The sequence below is a fragment of the Anabas testudineus genome, chromosome 1 (genome assembly GCF_900324465.2).
Source record: "Anabas testudineus chromosome 1, fAnaTes1.2, whole genome shotgun sequence".
Classification (NCBI taxonomy): Eukaryota; Metazoa; Chordata; class Actinopteri; order Anabantiformes; family Anabantidae; genus Anabas; species Anabas testudineus.
The window spans coordinates 14,513,321-14,537,953 of NC_046610.1; the positions used below are offsets into that span (position 1 = coordinate 14,513,321).

At 40.9% G+C, this 24,633-nt stretch overlaps 3 protein-coding genes across 3 annotated transcripts; all 3 read left to right on the forward strand.

Moving 5' to 3' along the window:
• Positions 1-1,240: 1,240 nt before the first annotated feature.
• ldlrb (low density lipoprotein receptor b) lies at positions 1,241-12,559 on the forward strand. Its single transcript, XM_026359745.1, has 18 exons — positions 1,241-1,513; positions 5,399-5,524; positions 5,843-5,965; positions 6,260-6,634; positions 6,829-6,951; positions 7,073-7,195; positions 7,403-7,525; positions 7,655-7,783; positions 7,895-8,066; positions 8,880-9,107; positions 9,245-9,363; positions 9,480-9,619; positions 9,977-10,118; positions 10,212-10,364; positions 10,453-10,644; positions 10,784-10,858; positions 10,969-11,129; positions 11,243-12,559. The coding sequence occupies exons 1-18, from the start codon at positions 1,435-1,437 to the stop codon at positions 11,279-11,281; spliced, it is 2,622 nt and encodes an 873-aa protein (XP_026215530.1). The 5' UTR covers positions 1,241-1,434; the 3' UTR covers positions 11,282-12,559.
• A 4,515-nt stretch (positions 12,560-17,074) lies between these two features.
• Positions 17,075-21,373, forward strand: ap1m2 (adaptor related protein complex 1 subunit mu 2). The gene is made up of 12 exons (XM_026360816.1): positions 17,075-17,315; positions 18,080-18,236; positions 18,478-18,545; positions 18,642-18,772; positions 18,869-19,016; positions 19,222-19,348; positions 19,476-19,618; positions 19,883-19,954; positions 20,179-20,337; positions 20,481-20,606; positions 20,928-21,003; positions 21,139-21,373. The coding sequence occupies exons 1-12, from the start codon at positions 17,274-17,276 to the stop codon at positions 21,162-21,164; spliced, it is 1,275 nt and encodes a 424-aa protein (XP_026216601.1). The 5' UTR covers positions 17,075-17,273; the 3' UTR covers positions 21,165-21,373.
• Positions 21,374-21,776: 403 nt separating this feature from the next.
• Positions 21,777-24,484, forward strand: cdkn2d (cyclin-dependent kinase inhibitor 2D (p19, inhibits CDK4)). Its single transcript, XM_026358954.1, has 3 exons — positions 21,777-21,941; positions 22,290-22,448; positions 23,550-24,484. The coding sequence occupies exons 2-3, from the start codon at positions 22,308-22,310 to the stop codon at positions 23,901-23,903; spliced, it is 495 nt and encodes a 164-aa protein (XP_026214739.1). The 5' UTR covers positions 21,777-21,941; positions 22,290-22,307; the 3' UTR covers positions 23,904-24,484.
• Positions 24,485-24,633: the final 149 nt, after the last annotated feature.

The following is a 24,633-nucleotide window of genomic DNA, read 5'->3' on the forward strand; positions in this document are numbered from 1 at the left end:
TGTAGACAGTCCAACAAGTATCTAGACTGTATTTACCTTTCAGGGTTTAGATTAATCAGCATCTAGAGATAGATGTGAAGACAGCGATGTAGAGCATTTACTCTCGCTTGTGGAAAGTTTGATCAATCTTAGATTATATAGCATCCACCTGCGAGTTCCTGTAAACTGCACTTGTACTAAAGGTACAGCAGAGCTTATCGTGTTTCCTGGATTTGGTTTACATTACTAATAATGGCGATAATTTGTTTTGCAAATGTTGAGTTTGCTTTGTGAACTGGATGAGACAGTGTACGTATATAGATAAATAGATTTCTTAGGCTCAACTTTATTCTATCCAGAATTTTCTGCTAAAGCTTGCAATAAACTAATAATAAGAAGAAGTAAATAAGAAGTCGTATTTTGCCTCACGTCGCTTTCACTGGAGCCATATTACAAAGGGATCATTTGATGCTCAGTGTGAACAAGAGGAAGTACAAGAGCTATCAAAATCCTGTTTCAGTTATTGTATGGATATCTCAAATTAATTCAAGCTAATTGTTATTTATAAATGCCAATCCCCAAATCACAAATGTGCCTCAGTGGGCTTTATAGTCTGTAAACAATCTGTCCTTAGATCCTTGTGTATGATAAATAAAAACCTGATTGTTTTGAGATTCACTGGAAAATTGTGAACCACTTCCCAAATACAGTCACATATCCAGTTTCCTGACGTGGGAACCCTTCATCCAACATCCAATGACTTTTACTAGCTACTATCAACTAGTGAATGAGAGGCAGTTCATTTTTCTTGGTGGGTAGTTGTGTCCTATGGGAATTTTTCTGTTATTGAAAATTACGGAAAAACAACTAAATAAACTGATAGATATCCAAGATATAGCACTATTAAAAACATTATGCATTAATCATCAGTACAGTGTACACACAGGGTTTCTACCTTCTTATTATAATGATACTGATTCAAATCAGCATCTTCCTTTCGATGATTTCAGCTGCGTTTGTTATTTCTGTTTCCACTTCCAATGATTGATTCTGCCTGATAGGAAAACGCATCAGTTTCAGAAGAAGAGGGGGAAGGATGGGGGAGTCTAGGGACGCGCACAGGCACACACACACACACGCACATACCATCTCAGTGATACAGCAACATTGTGGCTCCTCCCCGGCGGTGCTCACGTCCAATTTCAAACATCACACCACTGCTGTAGCACCGCCCTCCTGTCAGCCTCGTAGAAAATGGTCAGATGTGAGTGTGACCCCCCCATGATATTTAGCCGGTACCGGTCTCTTACGCACAGCCGCGGCGCGACTCTCCGCCTGAACCAGACACTTTTACGCACACATCCTGCTGAGAACCCGCTCCTCCACATATCAGTGCTCACAGCTGCTTGACTTTTCTTTTTGCTGTGAAATAAGGACGACTAAGGAGAACGGGTCATGGGAATGTGGACTGGACTCGCCGGACTTTACGCATGTTGGGGATTGATGATGCTGATTCATTATTCGCCCCAAGCAGGTATGAAATGTTACTTCCTGGCGAGAACCTTTCTGACCACACAGACAGATGCTCGGGAAGCTGACCAGGCTGATTTAGCTGCGCACATTAACATCAAGTAGACTTCTTGTATCTGTATTAATCTCTCATAAGAAATGGAAATGCGTTGTTTGTTTTTGCTTTTGCTGTTGATCTGTTTCAACCTATGAACGCATGAAGTTTACTCTAAATTTAATAACTAGTTTAAGGGAATAGACAGTAGGGAACTTGGACGATAAGGACACATTGTAAGTTCCCAGTTTCATCATAAATGAATGAAATGTACGCACCGAGCTTTCATTGGGTGCTCGGCTCTAACATGCAGGTGGGGAGCCTATCGCGTTTCGCCGTCACCGGCTGGTGTCAAGTTTCAGATGGGAACAAGGTTGACAACCAGGAAAGGGTGTGGTTGTAGCTCCAGTTGTTAGGGTCCTGTCCTGCATCACGCTGGGGTGGATGAGATGCAGGGAAATGTGCATTTTTCTAAACATAGTGTGTGTGTGTGTGTGTGTGTGTGTGTGTGTGTGTGTGTGTGTGTGTGTGTGTGTGTGTGCATGCATGCATACCCCATCTCCTTGTAAATATAGGCTACTCCCTGGTCCCAGTCACACGATACCACAGTCCTCTACTTATAAGGGATAAACAAAGGGTTTGTTTTGGGTATTTTTTGTACTATTACAAACAGACACTAGGCCTCACAGGAAGAAATGATAAGAAAAAAGGGGAAATAAAAAGACACAGCAAACACTATAGGCTTAAAAAGAGGAATAAGTAAATACTGATAATAATAAATAAAACTAGAGAAACAGCTAAAACATTTGTTGCTTCTGTTAAAGATTAAAACTGTTTTGACTTTTCTGAATTATTAAAGAGGCCAAAGTATTTATACTAATGTCCAGTAATAGTAGGATTTACATTACTACTTCTGTATGAAACACAGCAGTATATGTAGTAGATATTATCTGAACAGCTCTTCTGGTAGCCCACTGAGTTTCTACTGCTAAAGCAAAGTGTCGCAACTTTGGCCGTGAATAGGACAAAAGAGGGGACTAGGTGTGAACCTAAAGCCATTTAAGACAACAATGTGCTGAGAATTAACCCGACTGCAGTTCAAGCCCTCAGTAATCTCAACTCTCCTCCCAGAGCTTTTCAGATTAAACCTTTTTCCAGTTTGTGTCACTTACTTACAGTTATCAACTCCACTGTGTGTATGCGTGGGTGTTCTGTATGTTACGTTACGTGTGTGGGCCCCAGTTTGTTTGATGTATCCACTCTCTTGTTTAGCTTATGCTTGAAATGAGGCCATAACCCTGCACTGTGGTATGGACGAGTGCAGACTGAACTGTGCAGCAGTACTCTCACATCTGCATCCTTCATTGAATCAGTTGATACTGACATTAGGTGAAAGCCACAGAGGATATGTGGCGCATCTGCAGACGGCGACCTCATTATCAAGTCCTAGATTTAAGCGTCTGAAACTACCATGGTGAAATTATGTGGGGAGACTAATTTGGTCACACTGCAGAGCACTATTGATTTATTACCTCTAGAGAACTCCTTTTAATAAAGCATGTGTTTGTTCTCTTTCTGAAAGTTGAAATTTGTGTGCATTGTATGCATGCAGCGTAAAAAACAGGAATGCATTGTTGGTGAACAAGGTCACATGTGGCCACAAAGAAGGATTGTTATCGTACAGTCTTGCAATGACGACTTGTCTGATCCGTCATTCATCTGACCAGTTTCAGCTGTCAAACAAGCACCACGCCGTAGGTGGTAATACTTGAATGGCCCTGCACATACAGATTATTGTTACAAGCAGATGGTTGTGCTGGTTGTCAGTTTTTTATGCTGTGGGTATAGATAATATCTGAGGGATGCAGTTTTTCTGCAGAAGCAAGTTGGTGGTCTGTCTGTTGACGTAAAGGTGAACAGCTCGCTGTTCAAATTAAGTTGCAGTAAGAGATGTTTGTGAGCTCTGCTTCAACCGTACCTCAGAGTTGAACAAGTTTTTAGGTATAAAAACATACGATTGTGGCTTACATCACCCTACCTAGTCTACAGAAGCTATAGCATACTCAATGTGCTGAATGAGATGTCCTGTGGCCTGTTTGGTGCTGCTTCTTTCATAATATACCAAGTTCAAAACAGTGGATAACTAAAATCTTCAGCTGTGGCCAAACTAAACCGGCGTCTTCATCCTCTGACGAGACTTTACAGAATTACAGGATTAAAAGACACATTCTTTAATGGCCCTTCTTGTGAGGCTTGTGACCCATATGTGGGAGCAGCAGACAGGATTAGAAGTGGAAAGTGAAAACACAGTTTCCACCGCCGAACACGACGTCATTCGTTTGAAGTGCCAACATTTGAACTACGTATGATCGTTCTCCTTTTACAATTCTTAAAAAGGCAAAGAGAGAGAGAGTCGCAGAGGGTCTCTTTCCAAATTTCCTCATGAATTCGTCACCGCATATCTTGAGGAACTGCTGGACTGTGCTTTGGAAACTATTCCTGGAAACTCTGCTGGCTGCATGCCTGGCTCCTTGCAGAGGAAAAAGAGTTTTTTTTTTGTCTTCGTGGCTTCCCTGAAATTATGAGCGTATGGGGTACACAGGAAGGGCTTCTCTAGATAAGCAAAAGGTTACCCTGAATAGATTTAATACACCAAGGAACAAGAAATAATGACAGCACATGTTTTACTTCTGCTTTTTTTCCCACAGTTTTACAGCAGCAGGGAGGTAACTCATATGGGCAGACCCAGTATTGAGAAAGCATCTGCTCCTTACTTTAAAACGTTTTTCAAATCTGAAACTCGTCACTTTGTTGTAATCAGCCAGACCTGTACTCTCCCTCTTTAACTGTCACCTCTCAAGCTTCCTGATGTTCAGAGTCTCCGCCTTTATCTGCGGGTCACTGTAGTGACGCTGTTACCAGAAATGCCAGTATGGCACCAATCAGCAACTGGTGGTGTGATTGTTCAGCTCCTCCCATGCTATTGTCTTAAAGGGATAGTCTGACATGTCCCCAGCCTTCAGGTCACAGGAGAGACTGGCAGCGCAGAGGTGATGATGAGGATGACACACTGTTGCCGAGGCGATGGCCTTTGTTAGTTTCACCTTGATGTCGAAGCCCTCGCCGCTCTGAGTAGTGAAGCTGTTGCCACACAGTGACAAAGAGAGGTGTGCGAGTCCTGTTCTGTTCCACACCTGAAAAACGTCCCATCCAGTGACACAACACAGACACCTTTGTTTCGTTCCTGGCTTGCTGCTCCTGAGCGTACACGCGTGAAGTTGCAGAGTCAATCAACAACGATTCTCTGTAAAGTTGTCTTTTCTCTTAAAGTTAATTAGTTTAATTTTTTGTGGCCGTAGTGATGAGTATGTCTGTGTCACATGAGGAGGACGAAAGACAGGACTATTAATGTTATGTTCCCACAAGGGATGGGCCTCCTCGGTCCAAACTGTTTACAGTTTTATTACTACATTTCATGTTCTAACATGAGTAATGGAAACCACACAGTTCTGTTATCATATTTTGGCAATCTTCCCTGAGCTAAGAGGACCGTGTCGCTGGTGTGTTATTCACACAAGCGATTATCTGAACCTCTGTGGCCTTCAAACGCATTTTTGTTCTGTGTGTAATTTCGTGTTACATATTAACTCACCAGAGACTGTATATGTTGTTCTGTATGTTGACACAAGCTTACGATGCTACACCATGTGCTGGCAGTGAATTGCAGCAAATTGAGCAGTAAATGCTGATAATGTAAGACCTTGTGATGTTGAATGCAAATATTCTCATGTCACACTAAATGAACTCTTGATATTATATGAATGCACTTGTTTTTTTTTGTTTTTTTTTTGACAGATGCAGCACTCACATGCAGCTCCACTCAGTTTAAGTGTGGGAATGGGAGGTGTATCACCCGCAGGTGGATTTGTGACGGGACGGATGATTGTGGCGATGGAAGCGATGAGCTGCCGTCATCCTGCAGTATGTTACGTTTATCACTGACGATGAATTGGCTTTTAATTATTTTGAGTGTTAGAAATCTTTTTCTTTTACAGTCATATATAACAAAGAAAATACTAATCTGACTGGCTTGAAAAGATAATATAAAGCAATTCATTTTAATTCTATGTTTATAAACGGAAATATTATGAGGGCAAGAAATAAAGAGTAAATTTTTTCTTATTACCTGACTTGATGTCAAGCTGCTGTAGAACAATGGTTTGCTGGTGAATGATTGCTCACTTTTACAGGACGCTATTATGTGAAGTTTGAGTCACACTTTCTCTTCCTTCCCCCCAGCAACCAAAACCTGTCAGCAGTCAGAGTTCAACTGTGGCCTTCCCAGGAACCAGTGTATACCTGGAAGCTGGCACTGCGACGGCAAAGCTGACTGTGACAATGAGGCTGATGAGAAAAACTGCAGTAAGTTGTTCACAAGAATAGTTTTTCATTTCATTAATAACAATAAAATCTGAAATAACAAAAGTAAAACACTGATTAAAAACAGAATTGTTAAAAAGGTTTAAACCATTCATGTAATAAGCAGCTCAATGAACATATAAAACACTGAATACAAAAAAATGCACTTGAATTGAATCAGATGTTTTGTATCTGTAGATAGGAAGGTTAACAACAAGAAAAAGTGTTGCATTTATGTATGTGTGTTGTTCTTGTTGCCATATCATTTTTTCTTCTCCATCCCCTGACTCACCACAGCGGCCAAACAGTGCGGAGCCGACGAGTTTCAGTGTGCCAATGGCCAGTGTATATCCACGTCCTTCATCTGCGACAGTGACAAAGACTGCTCAGATGGCTCTGACGAGGCTTCCTGCCCCAAGCCCACCTGCATCTCCGGGGCCTTCCAGTGCAACAACTCAGTGTGTGTACCCGCCCTGTGGCGCTGCGATGGCGACGCAGACTGTGCCGATGGGTCTGACGAGTGGCCTTCAAACTGTCCGGGACAGCAGCCGAAGAAGACGGTGCGCTGCAGCACGCACGAGTTCCAGTGTGCTGATGGCCAATGCGTCCACGGCAGCTGGAAGTGTGATGGGGACTTTGACTGCCAGGATCGATCGGACGAGCTGAACTGCAGTGAGTATTTTTTCTCAGTTTTTTTTTCATTTCACACATAAATTCCTTACACATAGTCAGCATCGGTACCAGTGACACAAAATCAACAGTAATCAACAGCAGCTGTGTCTTGTCAATTTTTCCTCACTTTCTGTCATCTCATTCTTCTTCTCACTTCTCTCTCCCGCTCTCTTTTGACCCATTTCTTTTTCTAGGTCGCCCTACTTGTCGCCCAGATGAGTTCCAGTGTCATGATGGTACCTGTATCCATGGCAGCCGCCAGTGTGACAGTGTGCACGACTGCAGGGACCTCAGTGACGAGATGGGCTGCCACACAGGTGACTCTTACTAAAATCCTGTCTAACTTCTTCCTCACACTTGTGTACTGAATTTTTTCTTCTTTGCACAGCAGTTTCATATAATGACATTGTACTTAAATTCATACTCTCTTCTCCACAGAAGCTGAATGTGAAGGTCCATCCAAGTTCAAGTGTAACAGCGGGGAGTGTATCAGCATAGAGAAAGTGTGTGACTCACAGAAAGACTGCATGGACAGTTCAGATGAACCTATCAAAGAGTGTGGTAAGTGAAGTCTTGTTTAACCATCTACACAAATATTCAAAAATAGTCAGACTGAATGTATCATGTGCTCAGCTCCCTCACAGCCTGGAAAATATGATTGGAACAACTAGCCCTGCTGGCCCGGCAACTGGCACAGATAGTCTGGGTTACTATAAGGAAAAAGGTTGTCATATAATTTGAATGCCGTGTGTATCTTTGTCCACACAGGCAACAACGAGTGTTTGACTGGAAATGGTGGATGTTCCCATTACTGCAATGATCTGAAGGTTGGCTACAACTGCTCCTGTCCTGCTGGATACAGCCTGAAGATGGACAAGAAAACCTGTCAAGGTGAGAGGATGGAGTCTACCATTTCAGATTTGGTCTCAGTCTGTTTTAGGAGTGGACCATGACCAGGTCTCAATTTGCCAACTTCTTTCTCCGAATCTTCATCTGAACATTGTGTTTCTCCACCTGCAGACATTGATGAATGTGCTGAGCCAGACACTTGCAGTCAGATCTGCATCAACCTGCCTGGCAGCTACAAGTGCGACTGTGATGGTGGCTACGTGATTGATCCTGCAACCAAAACATGCAAGGCTGAGTCAGGTAATGTTAGAAAGAAAGCATAACCCCGAATACTTACTTCCTTAAGAGACAATTTCAGATTTATGTCCTGTCTGAAAACCAACATGAAACCCTTCTCTTCTGTTCCTCCAGGCACTGTTCCCACCCTGTACTTCACCGACAAACACGAGGTGAGGAAAATGACGGTGGACCGCAGCGAGTACGTCTGTTTGATCCCACAGCTGAAAAATGTGGTTGCTCTGGACATGGACATGCCGAACAAGATGATCTTCTGGTCTGACCTGTCTCTGAAGAAAATCTACAGGTTAGAGAATACCAGAGGGCAGTTAAAGCTGCAAAAAGTGAATATTTCAATAATCTTGCATTGAACAACAGTCAAAAAACCCCATTTTCTTTTTAAAGCTCTTAACCCTCTTATAAATTGGCTTTAGTTGATTGTGTCCCAGCTGCTTTCAAACATGCTGTGGTGCAATCACTCATCAAGAGGAACAATCTTCCCTAATGTGATGTCTAATTTTAGGCCAATATCAAAACTCACATTTCTGTCAAAGGTTTTGCAGAGAAACACGTCTACAATCAATTTACCTTTAAATAAATGGCATTAGGTAGAAATTTCAGTCAGGTTTTAAATTGCAGCACAGTACTGAAATGGCTCTTTTAAAAGTTTTTAATGACTTGCTTTTAGCTGTTGATTCCGATAAATCTTTTGTGCTTTTAGATCTAACGGCTAACAACACAGTTTGTCAAAATATTATTTTATCACGCCTTGAAATGTAGGTTGGAATTAAAGGAACACCCCAGTGGTTTTGGTCGAGGAGCTTCTCAGTACATTTAGGCCAATTCTCGTCCATTGTGTCTCCCTTTAGCTTTGGTGTCCCTCAGGGATCTATTTTGGGCCCATTTCTTTTCTCATTATATATGCTTCATTTGCATTCCGTTTTTATTAAGAACGAGGTTTCCCTTCACTATTTTTCAGATGATATTCAGATATACCTGCCTGTAATTGTTGACAAAAAAAAACGAATCTACCATGAATGAGATAGATACAGGCCTGACTGCTGATAAAGTGATGTCTCTGTCTAAATGAATCTCTCCACTGTCGTCTCCTTACTGACAGCTCCAAGATTGATGTGGCCAACAACTCTTCTTACCACACCGTCGTGATTGGCAGTGGCATTGAGGCACCGGAGGGCATTGCAGTGGACTGGATCCATGGCAACATCTACTGGACAGACAGCATTTTGAAGACTATCTCAGTGGCAACGACAGACGGAAGCAAGAGAAAGACCCTCATTACAGAAAACCTGGATAAGCCAAGAGCCATCACAGTGGACCCACTGAACAAGTAAGTGAAAAATGCGCAAATAATTTAGGATCAACTGCAATTTTTTCCTTATTTATAATGTGTGGTTCCAGTTTTGATTAATTTTTCTGATTAATTAATTAATTAATTTTAAAATTAATTTTTTTTATCCTCTTCAGCTTTATGTACTGGACAGACTGGGGGGAGGAAGCTAAGATAGAGAGAAGCGGGCTGAATGGAGCAAATCGTGTTGCCTTGGTAACAAACAACATTGTGTGGCCTAATGGCATCACCCTAGGTAAGAAGAACTTCATGGTTGCATTAAAGAGAAATTAACAATTTACATTCAAACTGTAGTGAGCACATAACCATATTAACCAGTCAGATATGTGTATTTGTGGTCTCTGTGCACAGACATAGTCAACCAACGTCTGTACTGGGTGGACTCCAAGATGCACACTCTGTCCAGCATTGACATCAGTGGGGGGGCACGGCGCAGTCTCATTTTCAGTGAAGAAAATCTCTCTCACCCCCTCTCTCTGACTGTCTTTGAGGTTAGTTGTAAAGTTCAAGCTGTTTGTTCAATTGGTGTGTGTGAATGTGTCATTCATTAAAAGGGCTTTTTAAGAATAATTTGGTCAGAAATATTACCAGACTACACACTGTTGGCTGACTGTGCATTTATAAGGTAACATATTACTGTATTTTAAACAAGCTAGTCAGTCAGTTAGTTATCCAGCTAAAAGGTTTATGTATGTAAAGCCAGAGCTTTAACGGCTGAGCATGCAATTTATTGGCTATAAACTTCAATAGGATCAGGATCAGCAGTGTTAATTCTTAATCAGCCTTCATAATTAATCCATTTGTGTTGCCAGAGTAAATAAATGTATTTTTTTTTTCCCTTTCAACAGGAGAAGGTGTTTTGGACAGACGCCAGCAACAGTGCTGTTTTTAGTGCCAACCGCCTGACAGGAAATGACATCACTAAGCTGGCGACGGACCTGAACCAGCCAGAGGACATCGTACTGTACCACGACCTCAAGCAGCCCACCGGTACAGATACATCACAACATCTGGAGAATATCATTAAAAATAAGTGCACACATGTTTTTCTAATGCTTATTGTACTCACTTCAACTCTTGTAGGTACAAACTGGTGCAGAGAGAGAAACAGCATGAATGGTGGTTGTGAGTTCCTGTGTCTCCCTGTCCCTCTGATCAACAAACACTCTCCTAAGTACACCTGTGCCTGTCCTGACCACATGACCATGGGGGCAGACATGAGGAAATGTGTGACAGGTAAATCCCCCCTCACAAATGTCCACTACAAATAAAATGACGTTTAACACTGAATTGCGTCACTAAGACTCATATTTTTCTTTCCCAGCTGCGTCAGTTGCTCCGCCTGCTGGAAACAAAACCGGTTCACTGGTCCCACCCACAGCTGCTCCCAATCCTGCTACAACCACTACCACTACAACTACAACTACAACTACCTCCAGAGCAAACAAAAAACTCATAACTACCTCGTCTAACCCGCCCACACAGAACACCCATCGCTCTGCTGCCTCTAGTCAAGGTACAGAAAAAGTTCTGGTCACACTCCTGTTGCAATACAGTGTTCGATATCCTGAGATAATTTTAATAATAATTAATTTTTATTTTGGTAAATAGATTATAGGAAATTAAGTAAGCATTGTATTATGTTCTTTTTTCAGATAGCAGATTGGCAGCCTTACCTGAAGAGGCCCCTTCATCCCACCCTGTTGCTCTCTACGTGATATTACCAATACGTAAGTTCCACATTTGATCTCTTCATCTCTCTTTGTCAAACACTCAGTAACACGTGCAGTGTTTCTCATGATCTCACCAAATGACCTGTACATCTGCTCCTGCTCTGCAGTGGTCGTCTCCCTGCTGGTGTTTGGAACAGTGCTGCTGTGGAGACACTGGCACGTGAAGAACACTAACACCATCCACTTTGACAATCCAGTGTACCAGAAAACCACTGAGGATGAGGTGCACATCTGCAGGAACAGCTCTGACGGCTATGTGTATCCTCAGGTATCTTTGTTATAAGGCTGCTTCATTATTTATCTTTAGATATTTGTAAAACATATAAATATATAATTATGAAGCTTTACAGCTTTACTTATTCAACCTTCCTTCTTTTGCAGAGACAGATGCTAAGCATGGAGGATATGGATGTTGCATGACTAAACGATGAAGAGAACACTAGCTTTATTTGAAGTGATATTTTTTTCTGGAAGTGCGTCGAAGCAACAAAGGCCATTTATTCCCATTCTGCTGCTTAACACTCCCCTCCCTACCCCAGTGACCTCATTTTTTGGCTAATGTTTCTGACCTCAGCACTGTGCCGTCCACGTCTGAAGAAAGACCTGAAAAAAGAATAAAAAACAAAAAGATCTTTGACACTGTCATACATCAAAATAGAGCTAAAACTGTATATGGGTCAAGAAGATGTTCTTGATTTCACCGCTGGATGACAAAGTTGAAAGTTGATTGATTCAGAAGAAGATGCTTCCTCAACACATCACCTCAGTGTGTTGCTGGCCTAAATCCACTTACATGTTTTTTTTTTTCAGTGAGTTTAACTTGAAAGGTTTGACCTATGTGTACTGTCCTAACACCCGTGTGTGCCTTCCATCCACATTCTGGTAGTTTAGAGAAGCTCCCCGGATGAACAACAAATGCCTTACTGAGCCCACTGCCTCCCAAACCAGTCTGGGTGGTGGTTAATGCCACAGTGCTTTAACCCCGGGGAGAGTCTCCTTTCATTACATTAGATCGTGGCCTTCTCTTCTCCTGGATCCAACTTTGCACATTTTGTTGGTTCCCATATCGGCACCATTTGTCTTCATCACATAAAAGTAAATCGCATTTTTTTTTTCCCTTTTTGTGACGAAACAGGGACTCTGAGAGTGAGGAGTTACTGGTGGTTTACACTGTAAATGGAAAAGCTGCTGAAATTTTTGAAGTCAACCAAAATTAAGAAAATGAAAGTAAAAAGTGATTGTAGGTTATTGCTTATTGGACCACTGTAAATATTTTCTGTAAATATTGTGTTAAACAATCTTATGTTCACTCCGGCGTTGCATTTTTATGTTTGTAAATTTAAATCAGGAAAATTGTAAATATGTGTGAGATTATTTTATTTATTTACAGGACGTTACTGAAGGTTTATGATTGTTTTGTTTGTACAGAATCCTGTAGCGCAGCATAATGCTGATCATTTACAATTGTGTACTACAAACAGGATGCAGCTCCCCTTGTAACTTGCACCATTGTTTCTTTATTAGTGATAATTCACATTATTTATTGCATTTTATTCTTCTGCCTTTCATTATGACCATTTGTTTTCACTGTGACATTGAGGAACATACTGTTCACTGTGTGCAAGGCACGATGTTCTCATTAACAGCAGAATGTATGTCTTCATATTTTTCAAATAAATGAAAAAATATTGACCTGTCTCTCTTGGTAATGTTGGTCTGTTTGGGAAATATTATCTTCACAAAACAGGGACATCTGAGAAAAGACACTATGTGTGTGTGGTATTTCCAGTATGCAGACAAAAAAAAAAGTATAAAAAGAAAGAGTTTATTCTCCCAGTGCAGGTCTTGGATCATTTGAGATACAAACTGAGCTTAGCACTGAATGTGTTTCACAGTCTCCACTGACAAAGCCTATTGTTCTGAAACTGGTACAATAGACGTCCACGAGACCTGTTCATGTTGCCTGGAAATGTTGCTATTACCTTCCGCCTACAACGCCATACCAACTTGCACACAGAGTGAATGAATTCTTTAACTAATCACGAGCAGACTCTCGTCCTACTTTTGTTATCACAGGTTTCTTATCACATGATGGAGAGTTTTATGTTCCTGAACTTAAGCCAACCTAAACAAATGTGGTTCCTCTCATTTGAATGGCCTGCTGGTTTCACCTGTTTGTTTTGATTTAGCAAAAGACAACAGACTTTGACATCACGCACGGTGTCCTGATCTATAAGTAAACTCCAAATGAATAAACTCTTGCTCCTCTTTATTTATTCTGAGGCGCAGAGTCAGATGTATGCTTACTAATTACAACTGCGATGACTAATGTTATGATGTGATCTGGTGCTGCAAGCAGTTCATTAAGAAGTATAGAGACTGTCCATGCTATTTCTGCAGATTAAAGGATGTAAGATATGTTGCTACTAAATAAATTAATTGTCTTCTTGATGACATGAATGTTTTTTAGCTTTGGGCTTAGACAGTCATTAACAATTTCCTTTAAATGTTTGTTTTTATCTGTGGCCTACAGGTTTTATCATGTTTTCACCATTGTATAATATGAACTTAAACAAAATGTATGGTCCACGCAATTTATTTCAAGAATAGTAAACACTAGTTAATCTACAGCATGGGTAAAAGAGTGGAGCTGTATGAAATGGCCTGACACACCCATAAAAGTGAACAACCAGCAAGCATCCTCTCACTCAATGTAATAAACCTCCTCCATAATTTATGGCTAATGGTTCCTCTCTGTAAAATAAAAGCTCCATCTGTCCTGTGTCTGCTACAGAGTGTGACCACCCCCGCTGCATTAGAGAGCAGCGGGGGTGGTCACAGAGGAAGCGGCTCTGTAGCATTAAACACCACCGGGAAGTGATTTATCAATGAGATCCAACCCTCCTGACGGAAAAGGAAAGGTATTTTGGTTTACTGAGTTCCAGGATTTAGAACCATAGAGGCAATATTAGGATATGTTGTAGAAATATAATAAAAGAGCAGGATATACTACAAAGAGCTGAGCACATGACCTGAAGGCTGGAGGAGCGGGATTTTCATGCTACAGGTTATAGTGTTGTAAAAAAGATTTTCAGGTAGTTCTACTATCCTGAAACTACAGCAATAACATTTACAGTTTTATTATTCAAACAATGGACAAGAATAATGTTCCTTTTACTAACTTCATGCTATTTACTCTTCTATTGCAGCAATAAATCCATAAATAAAAGCATCTTTTTAAAAGTAGACTGTGTGTCTGTATGAATGAGAGGCAGTTGGTTTTGACGTCAGTGACAGGCCCTGTTCAGGGACACGCTGCACCATCATCAGCTTATGTCACTGAAAAGCTGTGGTATGTTGTCTGTCAGGAACAGTAGTCCACATTCTAGCATAAAACACTCCACACCCTACACTATTACTGGTGACAGCCAAATGTGCATCTGGTTCTGCTGATCTTTAGATCGTGTTTAATGCACAGATGCACATGAATTTTATTAAATCTAATGTCGAAATGCATTCAGCTGAGGAAATCACATCTTCACATTGTTAGAAGCATCACTGTTGATACTTTGCTATGCACAACAAACTAGCCTGGGGATCGCTGTGTGCTGTTATGCTACACGCTTGAGACAATAGAGACAATACACCTGAGGCTCAGGTGACAAATGACACCTGTCCCCAGCTATGTTGTCTGTCATCCATACCATCTTATCATCTATTTACATATGATGGTTGTCCTCTTATTGGCCAGCTGGGAACCAAAGGGTGGAGTTGCATCTCACACCACTAGCTCGTAAGCGAAGGGGAGTGGCTGTGGAGAAGATGGTGGAGGGGAGGAGGATGAATGGAGGATGGATATTCCCCTGTCGGGTTACCAAACAGGCCACCGAATGTTCTGATGATAAGGTAACAACAAACGCCTGTTAGGTCTCTACATGACAACCTGAACCACAGCGTCTACAGCTGCTGGAGGCAGGAGGATGCAACTTGCACTTTAACGTTAAAAAAATAAAAAATGTTTAGTGTAATGAACTGAAAACTGTGAAGGATCTGTTTTACCAGTAAGGGTGGTGAGCAGCTCTGTTGGGTATCCTGTGTCAGTGCCAAAACTAGCAGTCACACGATTATCAAGGCACGTACCACAGGTAGTCTCACTGATGTCTCTGTCACGCTGAGCCGCCATGCTGAGCTCAACTACTCTGAACCTGACAGTATCTTCTCAGTTTCAACTTTATCTTTGAGAGATGACTAATCAGATTACATAGTACAGTTCATTCATTCGGCTGTTTTTCAGTGAGGTCTTTGATGTTTTCTGGAACCATGTTCACCTCAGCTGAACTCACTACACACCGTCAAGTGTAGTGATTTGAATAATACAAAGAGACACGGTTAGAGATATTTAATTTGGTTGATTTATTGATTTAATTTGACTTTTTGTTCCTACATTCATTTTATTACTAACTATTTTATCAGTGTAATGCAGGATTAGGATGATTTTAATGGATCAAATACCTAATATTGATTATACATTGTCCTATAAATTCATTAGCTTTCAATTCATTTTATTTGGGATCTTAATGCTCTGTTACAATTATGTTTTCATATTGCTTGAAAAAATCTAAATAATTATAAATTAATCATTAATTATGATTCAAACCACCTGTTTACTGAGCATTTCAGATCTTCTAACTGTGAGGTAGCCGCTGTTCGTCATAGCACTAATAATTATATTGATCTCTGGTTGATGATCAACTCGTCATTTTAAATTGAATTCCAGATCTGTTCCCACACAGTGACCTAATAATAATATGACATTGATACAGGAAGTCAAACAGGGTGAGCATTAGCTGGAGCTGCAGTGTGTTGCTGCAAGTGTTTAATAACTATGTCTATAACACGTCTGTTTAGCATAATACTTTATCAAGATCTTTTAGTAGTCTTATTGCAGCTCATTTCCTGTGTGAACACATATTTAAGGTGTGGACCTGCCTCATTTATGACACAGAAATGACTGTGTCTCATTGGATAAACAGATAAGAAAAACCAAACCTATATGGACAAAAGGTGGGGGGTACTGCAAAAGACTAATCTCCATCTGGCCCTCGGTGGCTCACATTGACCAAGATCCATTAGAACAACATGTTATTCTTACACACAGCTTATAAGAACCAGACATAGGAGTACAAACAGAGACTGCTGTCATTAAACCACACAAAGAGGCCCAAAGGGGGGATGTCAAGTAAGAGAGATCTAGTAGAACAAGGCTTCTAAAAGTTCACCAAGCATGTGACTAGTAAAGCTCGAGTCTGAGTAAATCAGCACAGAACAGCTTTAAGTTAATCTTGTGGAGAGTAAACATTCTGTTATATATTAAATTATAATTTCTTGCAAATGAGTTTTTGTACCCTCTGTGTAATCCCCTGGTGTGATCATTAGAGAGTACAGAACAGGTCCTCCAAGGCCTCCAGTGGCGTGACAAGTACCTGATTACATTAAGTTTCCCGCCCCCCCGGTGCTGTCTACAAAGTACATCAAACAAAAATCTTTTTCTCCCTCCTTTTATTTCTGAAAGTTGCCATCAGGAGTTGAGATATTGAACTTGTATCTCTGACACGTTTACGTTGTAAATATGCACAATAGCCATATTTCCAAGTATGATTTATACCCTGTGCATGTTATTATTAAAAGAAGGATATGAGGGCTATGATAGATGACAAATCTGTAGAAACTCTGTAGTAAATAAATGACAATGTTTATGTTAAGGATAAAAGTCACTAATTACATTAAGTTGTAATATTATTATATGCAAGTATCCACTACTATACAGCATATCACATTGAGAAATAAGGAATACAGACGTTTCTGCTTCTTTGTTGGAGCTGCTAATAACTCTCAGACATCTAAAACATGAGGGCACTGATGAAACATTAAGTCACAACACCGAGAACGAACGACAACTAGAAATTGTTTGTATTTGTGCATGCAGACATGTACGTATAATAGTATTATGAATTAAGTAAAGTACAATAACTCAAGTTATCATCATTTCCATCATCAGCCAACAAAGGTCGCGCAGTGTCGCCTGCAGCGTCCAGGCTCTGATTTGCGTGAGTGCAGCGCCGCGCGGCGGAGACACCGGGCAGCGCACCCGGCTCCCTCCGCCCCTCCGCGTCTGCTCAGGTGAGCTGGTAAATGTTTCACCTGTACGCGGTGACGTCACGGCACCTTCAGGAAAAAAAGAAAGGCTGGAGTGCGGGTGTCTGTGTCTGTGTGTGTGTGTGTGTGTGTGTCTTTGCTCGCTCCAGGCTGGTGAATGGCGAACCCCACTGAACAGCAGTGAGCCGAGCTGTTTAAACTGAGGGGCCGTGGAGTTTGTGAAGCGGACCGTGGTGCTGCTCTGAGGACGAACACGATGTCTGCCTCCGCTATATTCGTCTTGGATCTCAAGGGGAAGGTAGGCCCAATGTTGACACCGACAAAAGCTTATAAAACAGGACACGAGTCATAAAACCTCACACTTGTTCCTACCTTTGGGAGTTTTCGTCTGTAACTTTTGGCCTAGCTGTTAAACATTAATAGCTAGTGCGTCGTTAAAAATGAATAACGAGATTACGACAGAACCACTGATTGGCCCTTTTCTTCCACACTTCCGGGTTCGACTCGCCTCTCACTTCCTGAAGACGCGGAACACTCACAAGTGTCCAGTTGTGCAGCAGCTGTGTACGTGTAACCTTCACATGTGGATCTTCATCCATGTGCAAAACATGAATGACACATTAATAACTACCTCCTGCGAAAGAATTCACATCTGTATCTGGAGTTGCATTTCATTGTTATATTAAATTATTGTTCACCTGGCTGCGTTTATCATTACATCTCCTGCTTATATGATCAAGAGTTGGTTGTGGAGCCTTTACCCACAGCCACACAGTCAGTGAACCCTTATGAAAACTACAAAAAGTAGCCTAATGCTGCTTTAAAACCGCCAAACAGTTAAATAACAAGTGGTAACAATGATAACAGTTTTCCTGTTAAAACCTCTATTCTGGTTCATGATGTCACACTGGATCTTTCCACATTTGCTTGTCATTTTTGTAGAGAACTGCACATTAATCAGTTTGTTTTATATATTTCATTTTCATTGGCTCAGAATTATGGAGTAAAAATTAAATCCTCTCTTCTGCCCGATAACCACTTAGTGCTCTTCTCTCTGCTCAGGTGCTGATTTGTCGGAACTACAAAGGCGATGTGGACATGGCAGAGATTGATCACTTCATGCCTTTACTCATGCAACATGAGGAGGAAGGGCTTCTCTGTCCTGTAATATCACACGGCAATAATCACTTCATGTGGATCAAACACAGCAACTTGTACCGTATCCTTCTTATCTTTGCGTTCGCCTGCAGTAGGGTCTGGTGTCATGATGTTCACAGAACTGTAGCAAGCTCTGAACTGCGATGTGTAACCTACATCACAGACACATTTACCAGGATTTTATCCAAACAGTACAGATAAACTGTTGCGCTGGGATGTGCACATGTACCGTGTAAGTAAAATATAAAGACTTGATTTTGATTTGAAGGTGTAGTGTAATCCTTGACTTGATCCCTGTTTAGTGGTGGCCACCACAAACAAGAACTCCAATGCTTCCCTTGTGTACTCATTTCTCTACAAACTAGTGGAGGTGAGTGATACATAAAGTGGTGATTTATAATTGTCTGTTGTAACACTGATCATCCTCATACAATGGGAGCTCATGTTGGTTGTTTGTAATGGGCAGGTATTCACAGAGTACTTCAAAGAGCTGGAGGAGGAGAGTATACAGGACAATTTTGTGGTCGTCTATGAGCTACTGGATGAACTGATGGACTTTGGGTTCCCACAGACAACTGACAGCAAGATCCTACAAGAGTGAGACTCATAGACGCGCATACGGACAAAGATGAAGCTTCTGTATGTGGGTGTTGTGTGGCATCACAGCAGGTCTTTGCTTCTCATGTCTTGCAGATATATTACTCAGGAAGGTACAAAGCTCGAGGTGGCAAAGACCAAGGTGCCGACCACCGTCACCAACGCTGTCTCCTGGAGGTCAGAGGGTATCAAATATAAGAAGAACGAGGTCTTTATTGATGTCATCGAGTCCATCAATGTACTGGTAAGATGAAACCTCTACCATGATGGTGTCTGTCACCATTAGACTCATTAGTAACATGGTGTGATCAAGTAATAATGGATTCGTTAGTGTAAAATGTTTCTCTGAGTGTATCAGAATGAAACATAATATTTGTGTGTTATTGCTATCAATGCTTCTGTTATACTTTCGGTTTGATTATTAGTGACTCCTTGTTGTTTCCTTTCAGGTGAATGCTAATGGCAGTGTGATGAGCAGTGATATTGTGGGCAGCATCAAGCTGAAGACCATGCTGTCTGGGATGCCTGAACTACGCTTGGGCCTTAATGATCGAGTGCTTTTTGCCCTCACTGGGCGTACGTGTGCAGTCTTTATGCAACCATATCCATCTGTTACTGCAGTTATTTTACTGGCTATGTGACACATTAATCTGCTTTATTTTCATTTCCATGAATTCTACTGATTGTGTCATTTTGTGTACAGGCGACAAGGGAAAGACTGTGGTGATGGAAGATGTAAAGTTCCACCAGTGTGTCCGTCTGTCACGTTTTGAGAGTGACCGAACAATCTCCTTCATTCCTCCGGACGGGGAGTCTGAACTCATGTCCTACCGCATTAATACCCACGTTAGTCCAATTCAGTACCTTGTATTTATACTTTGTTTTATTTATATCACACTTAGGCCCCACGTGCTGCATGTGTGGGTTACAGCACTGTGAATGCACAGATAGACAGACAGATAATGAGCCTTACACTATTGTGAATGTAAATCCATGAACTAATGTGTGCTGAATCATATGCACATTCAATCTCACACAGCATTTTTACACAGTTTTATTTTTAGTCATGTGTCATGTACATAATGTAATACTATCCTTCCTATCTTCCAGGTTAAGCCTCTGATATGGATTGAATCAATTATAGAGAAATTCTCTCACAGTAGAGTGGAAATCATGGTTAAGGTAGTAAATTTCATCATCATAAAATCATATGCATTTCATAACACTCTATTTCACATTTGCTTTGGAAACTGGCCAGACAACTGTTAAAGCAGGAAACATTTCTACCATGTTTTGTATTTGCAGTTTTTCTTAACTTTATACTGAGTGACACCTCACTCAGCCCCCTCAAACAACAAAGAGGATGTTTTCACAAGATATCTTGCTATGTTGTGTTATATTTTTAGGCAAAAGGGCAATTTAAAAAGCAGTCTGTGGCAAATAATGTGGAGGTGAGAGTTCCTGTCCCCAGTGATGCTGACTCTCCCAAGTTCAAAACCAGCACAGGAAATGCCAAATATGTGCCGGAGAAGAATCTGGTTGTGTGGACTATCAAGTCTTTCCCCGTAAGATATTCACAAGTCAAGCTTTAATGACCGTTAAATTACTTTATTTTATGAATGTATAACACAAATTCTAATAACAAATGAAAATATACTTCATGTTTCACTCTCTCTCTGTGTCTTTTTGCATGTATTCATTGGTTCAGGGAGGTAAGGAGTTTCTCATGAGAGCTCATTTCGGTCTGCCCAGTGTGGAAAATGATGAGGCTGAAGGCAAACCTCCCATTACTGTGAAATTTGAAATACCATACTTTACAGTCTCAGGAATACAGGTATGTGTGCATATTTACCTTTTGATGTTCTACTATAATGTGTAACAATAAGAGAAAATAACCCTGGTTGTGTCGATGTGCAGCAAAACACATTACTTCAGGACCTTGGAGCATATTTTATCTTCTTTATATTGATATAGACTCTAAACAAAGCTCTAAACACTTTGCAAGTCAAGCCAGTCTAGTTTACAGTTTAAATCAAGAATCAAGTCAGGTCCTGTAATCCATTTTGAGAAACTGGATATCATTTAATTTGCGGATGCACAAAATGTTTTTGCCTCAACATGTTGTGTCACTGTCTTGCTCACTATTTTTCACCAGGTGCGATATATGAAGATCATAGAAAAAAGTGGTTATCAGGCTTTACCCTGGGTCCGCTACATTACACAGAGTGGAGGTATATTAGTTATTTTTCATTAGACTATAATATAATCAAATATACTGTTCTCACATTCATACTTTAGCTACTGTTTAGGGCAGTAAATGTAAAATAAATTATTATTAATTATGCCATCGTTCTCCCTTTATATAGATTACCAGCTGAGGACCAATGTGTAAAGCCTGGGATGTCTTTATATTCCTCACCTCCAGGGGATCAAAAAGGATCATTTTATTTGGCTGGACTGAAACCTTTACAATTTCACCTGTTCTGTGTAAAGTCACTGATCTTGTTTTATGGAATCTGCGTGGAGTATGATTTTAATGTTTCTATTGTGGGATCATTGCAAATTATTTAAGAGCTTAATAAAAGTATGCTGTCAACACGAGTTGTAATGAGTGACCTCTGTTTTATTCTAGTGCGCCCTTTTTTTTCTGAGTTTTCAACGCAATATAAGGGCGGATTTTTCCTTGTGTTGCAGCAATGTATTGTGTAATCACGGTGTCAAAATTCCGCCTAAAATTAAAAACTCTCACCCGCCTTTTTTTCCACTCCTGCCTCTGGAGAAATACAACCTCAGGTCAGAAATGTGAATGAGCTGCCTTTGAAGACAGCAACGTATACGAATCGCCCGCTTTCTGCGCCGCGCGCTCTGATTGGCCAAGCGCTGCTGTTGCCACAGTGATGGCGTAGTAACAGAGTTGTAGCCCCTCCTCTTTGACCATACATGGAAGCACGTCACCCTCGGGGCGCGCTGTGATTGGTCAGCGTGCGCTCTCCCCAATGTTTGTAAATTGTAGTCAGGAGACGCCGCTGTGTCGATCTCAGCGCGCAAATGTGTTTTCTAATGTTGATAAACATCCCCTGTTTGGATTTTATTTAAAAAAATACTGGACTGAAGACACGGTGGGACAGAAAACCTTGGCGACGCTGTGGATCGTGACGAACCGAACAAGGTTCGTGTGTAAACCCTCTGGTTTGTTCTCGTTTTAATGGTAGCGATTAGCCCAGATGCTAATTGTTTATGGCAATCAGTTGACCGGCCTGTGCTTCGTTGGAGCAAACATTTCCACTGTGCTTTGTGTTTGTACGTACGATTTGTTAAAACGACGCGGTCTAACATCTCCCTAACAGAGCCGGATAACACGACGTCTACGGGAACTGAACCTTACGTTAGCCGGATGCTGGAGTAGCTAGCTGTAGCCGCTTCTTTACCGTTCACCGTGTTTTTATTGTCAGTACGAGCAGCCTGTGGTTGAGTTTCGGTGTGGTGAAGCTGTTGTACATCTCTGTGTGCTGAACAGGTAAATAGAGAAACTACGATGGTCCTTAGTCAGATGGATGCCGGTAAAGCTTTGACGGCGGCAGCAGCTAAAGGGAATACCGGCGAGGTGCGGCGGATCCTGGAGGAATGCAGAGTGCATCCTGATACCCTCAATGAATTTGGCAGGACTGCCCTACAAGTAAGAACCAGATGTCAGAAACGTTACCAAGTGATCTACACGTAGCTTGATGTTAACTGAACTAATAAATATACTGTAGAAATAGAAAAAGAGTCCAGAGAGTTTGTCAGTAACTCATCCATCAGTGCAGATGGCTTACATACAGTACAGTGTCAATACTTTAATGCACCTTCAATTAAGCACCGTGTCAGTTTGTATGTTAATGTCCAATAGTTCCTCAGTCCAAGACTAGATAAAGTAAAATGAATAAGGATATGATAAACACAAAGTTAACAATTTACTGGATTCAGTTTTATTGAACCAGTGGCAGTCTAACAGCCTTTTTACACTTTCTGACCTTATGAGTTATTTTGTTCATTTTTTTGCTGAATCTGTTTTCCAGAGGTGTTGATTCACTCTTGTGGCCCTTTTGGAAGCTGTAATTTGTATTTTGACAATGTGTACTGTTAAACTTTGAGGGGTTTCTAATATTTTGTTCTATAACCAGGTAGAATAATGGCTGCAAGGCTGCAGTTATTGATTATTTTTTCTCAATTAACTTAAAAAAGATGCATTTGTCAAAGTTTAAAACATTTAAAGGGAGGCATCTTCTTTTTTCTTTGACTTTTTTTGTCCAAAAAACTCTAATATATTTAGCAATAAAATAAGAGAAAGAAACTCCCCACTAGAATTAGAGAATATTTGCCTCAATTCATTTTCTGGACTGCTCTACTAAGTAGTAACAGATCTCAGTTTAATGTGATTCAAAGACAACGTAATCCTCAGCTTCCTAAATGATCAACAAAACCTGAAGCAGTCGGTTTTAATGAACTGCATGTTAAAGATGTCTGTTGACGATAATTTAACACTTTTACTTGTTATATTATCACTGATCATGAAGATTTGTCTTAGATTAAGATCAAGATTTGATTGACCCTGTCCTAACAGATATAATTTCTTGGAAGCAACTTTTATGACTAAAATGAAACACTTAATAGTAGATTTGTGAATTCTGTGACGACCCTTAACACGAAACTGTTAAAAAGCCTTTCTCCCATTTACACACATAGGTGTTGAATTTACTAAGTGCTCTCATCATCTCTCCACTAACATCTCCTCCAGGTGATGATGATGGGGAACTCCAAAATTGCAACTTTACTGTTGGAAAAAGGAGCGGACCCCAACATTCAAGACAAGCAGGGGATCACGCCCGTCCATGACGCAGCCAGAACAGGGTTCCTGGACACTGTGCAGGTTCTGGTGGAGTATGGTGCTTCGGTGAACATGCCAGACCACAGCGGGGCCCTGCCTATCCACATTGCCATCCGAGAGGGGCACCGAGATGTGGTGGAGTTCCTGGCACCACGATCCGACCTGAAGCACGCCAACGTCAGTGGTCAGACAGCGATAGACGTGGCCCGAGCTTCTCGTGTTCCTGATATGATTGACTTGCTTTTCGCTCATATTCATAGTTAGTCCAAAGTCTGGGTGTTGGTTGACTTGTGGGAAACTCAGCCTCACATTTCTTTTGCTTGGAACCTGGTGACTTGAATTCATTGCTGTGTAAAGGATTATTTTTTGTTGATAGTGGCTCAGCATTAATATGTGACACAGGACATATTGTCTTGGCAGCTTATTTTCAGTGGATAGGTGGCTACATACAGTAGACACCTCTTTTGCACAGTGCAATTTAAGCACCTTATCATATATCTGTTTTCCCTATTGATTGGGAGTGCACATTTGTAGATAGTTTCCCTCAGTGTTGTGTAATTATTACATTGCCTTTGTGTAAGTATTGTAACAGTTGATACAATATGTGTTTTTTAACAATTTACAAACCTTGACATGGTGCACCCTGATTGCTTTGCATAGTTGTGTTTCTTTTAATTAGATGTACTTAGACTTTGAATTTACTCTTATTTATTTTTGGAATAGGACTGAATATTCCTGTGACTTTGTAAAGAGTGACATTTATTGTGATTTGTTGAAATGTTATTTATACTTATAAATACTTTTAAAACTAAAGTGAGACTAATCACTTTGCTATTTGAATATGAAAACACACAATAAAGTGTTGAACTTGAAGTTGTGAAGTGTTTTTTTACAGGTGAACTGAAGTGGTCATTTTTTAGGCTTCAAAACAGAATCTAGACTTTATAGGGCAGAGTTCCCAACCTGGGGGGCAGCACCTCATGTAGGGCTAATA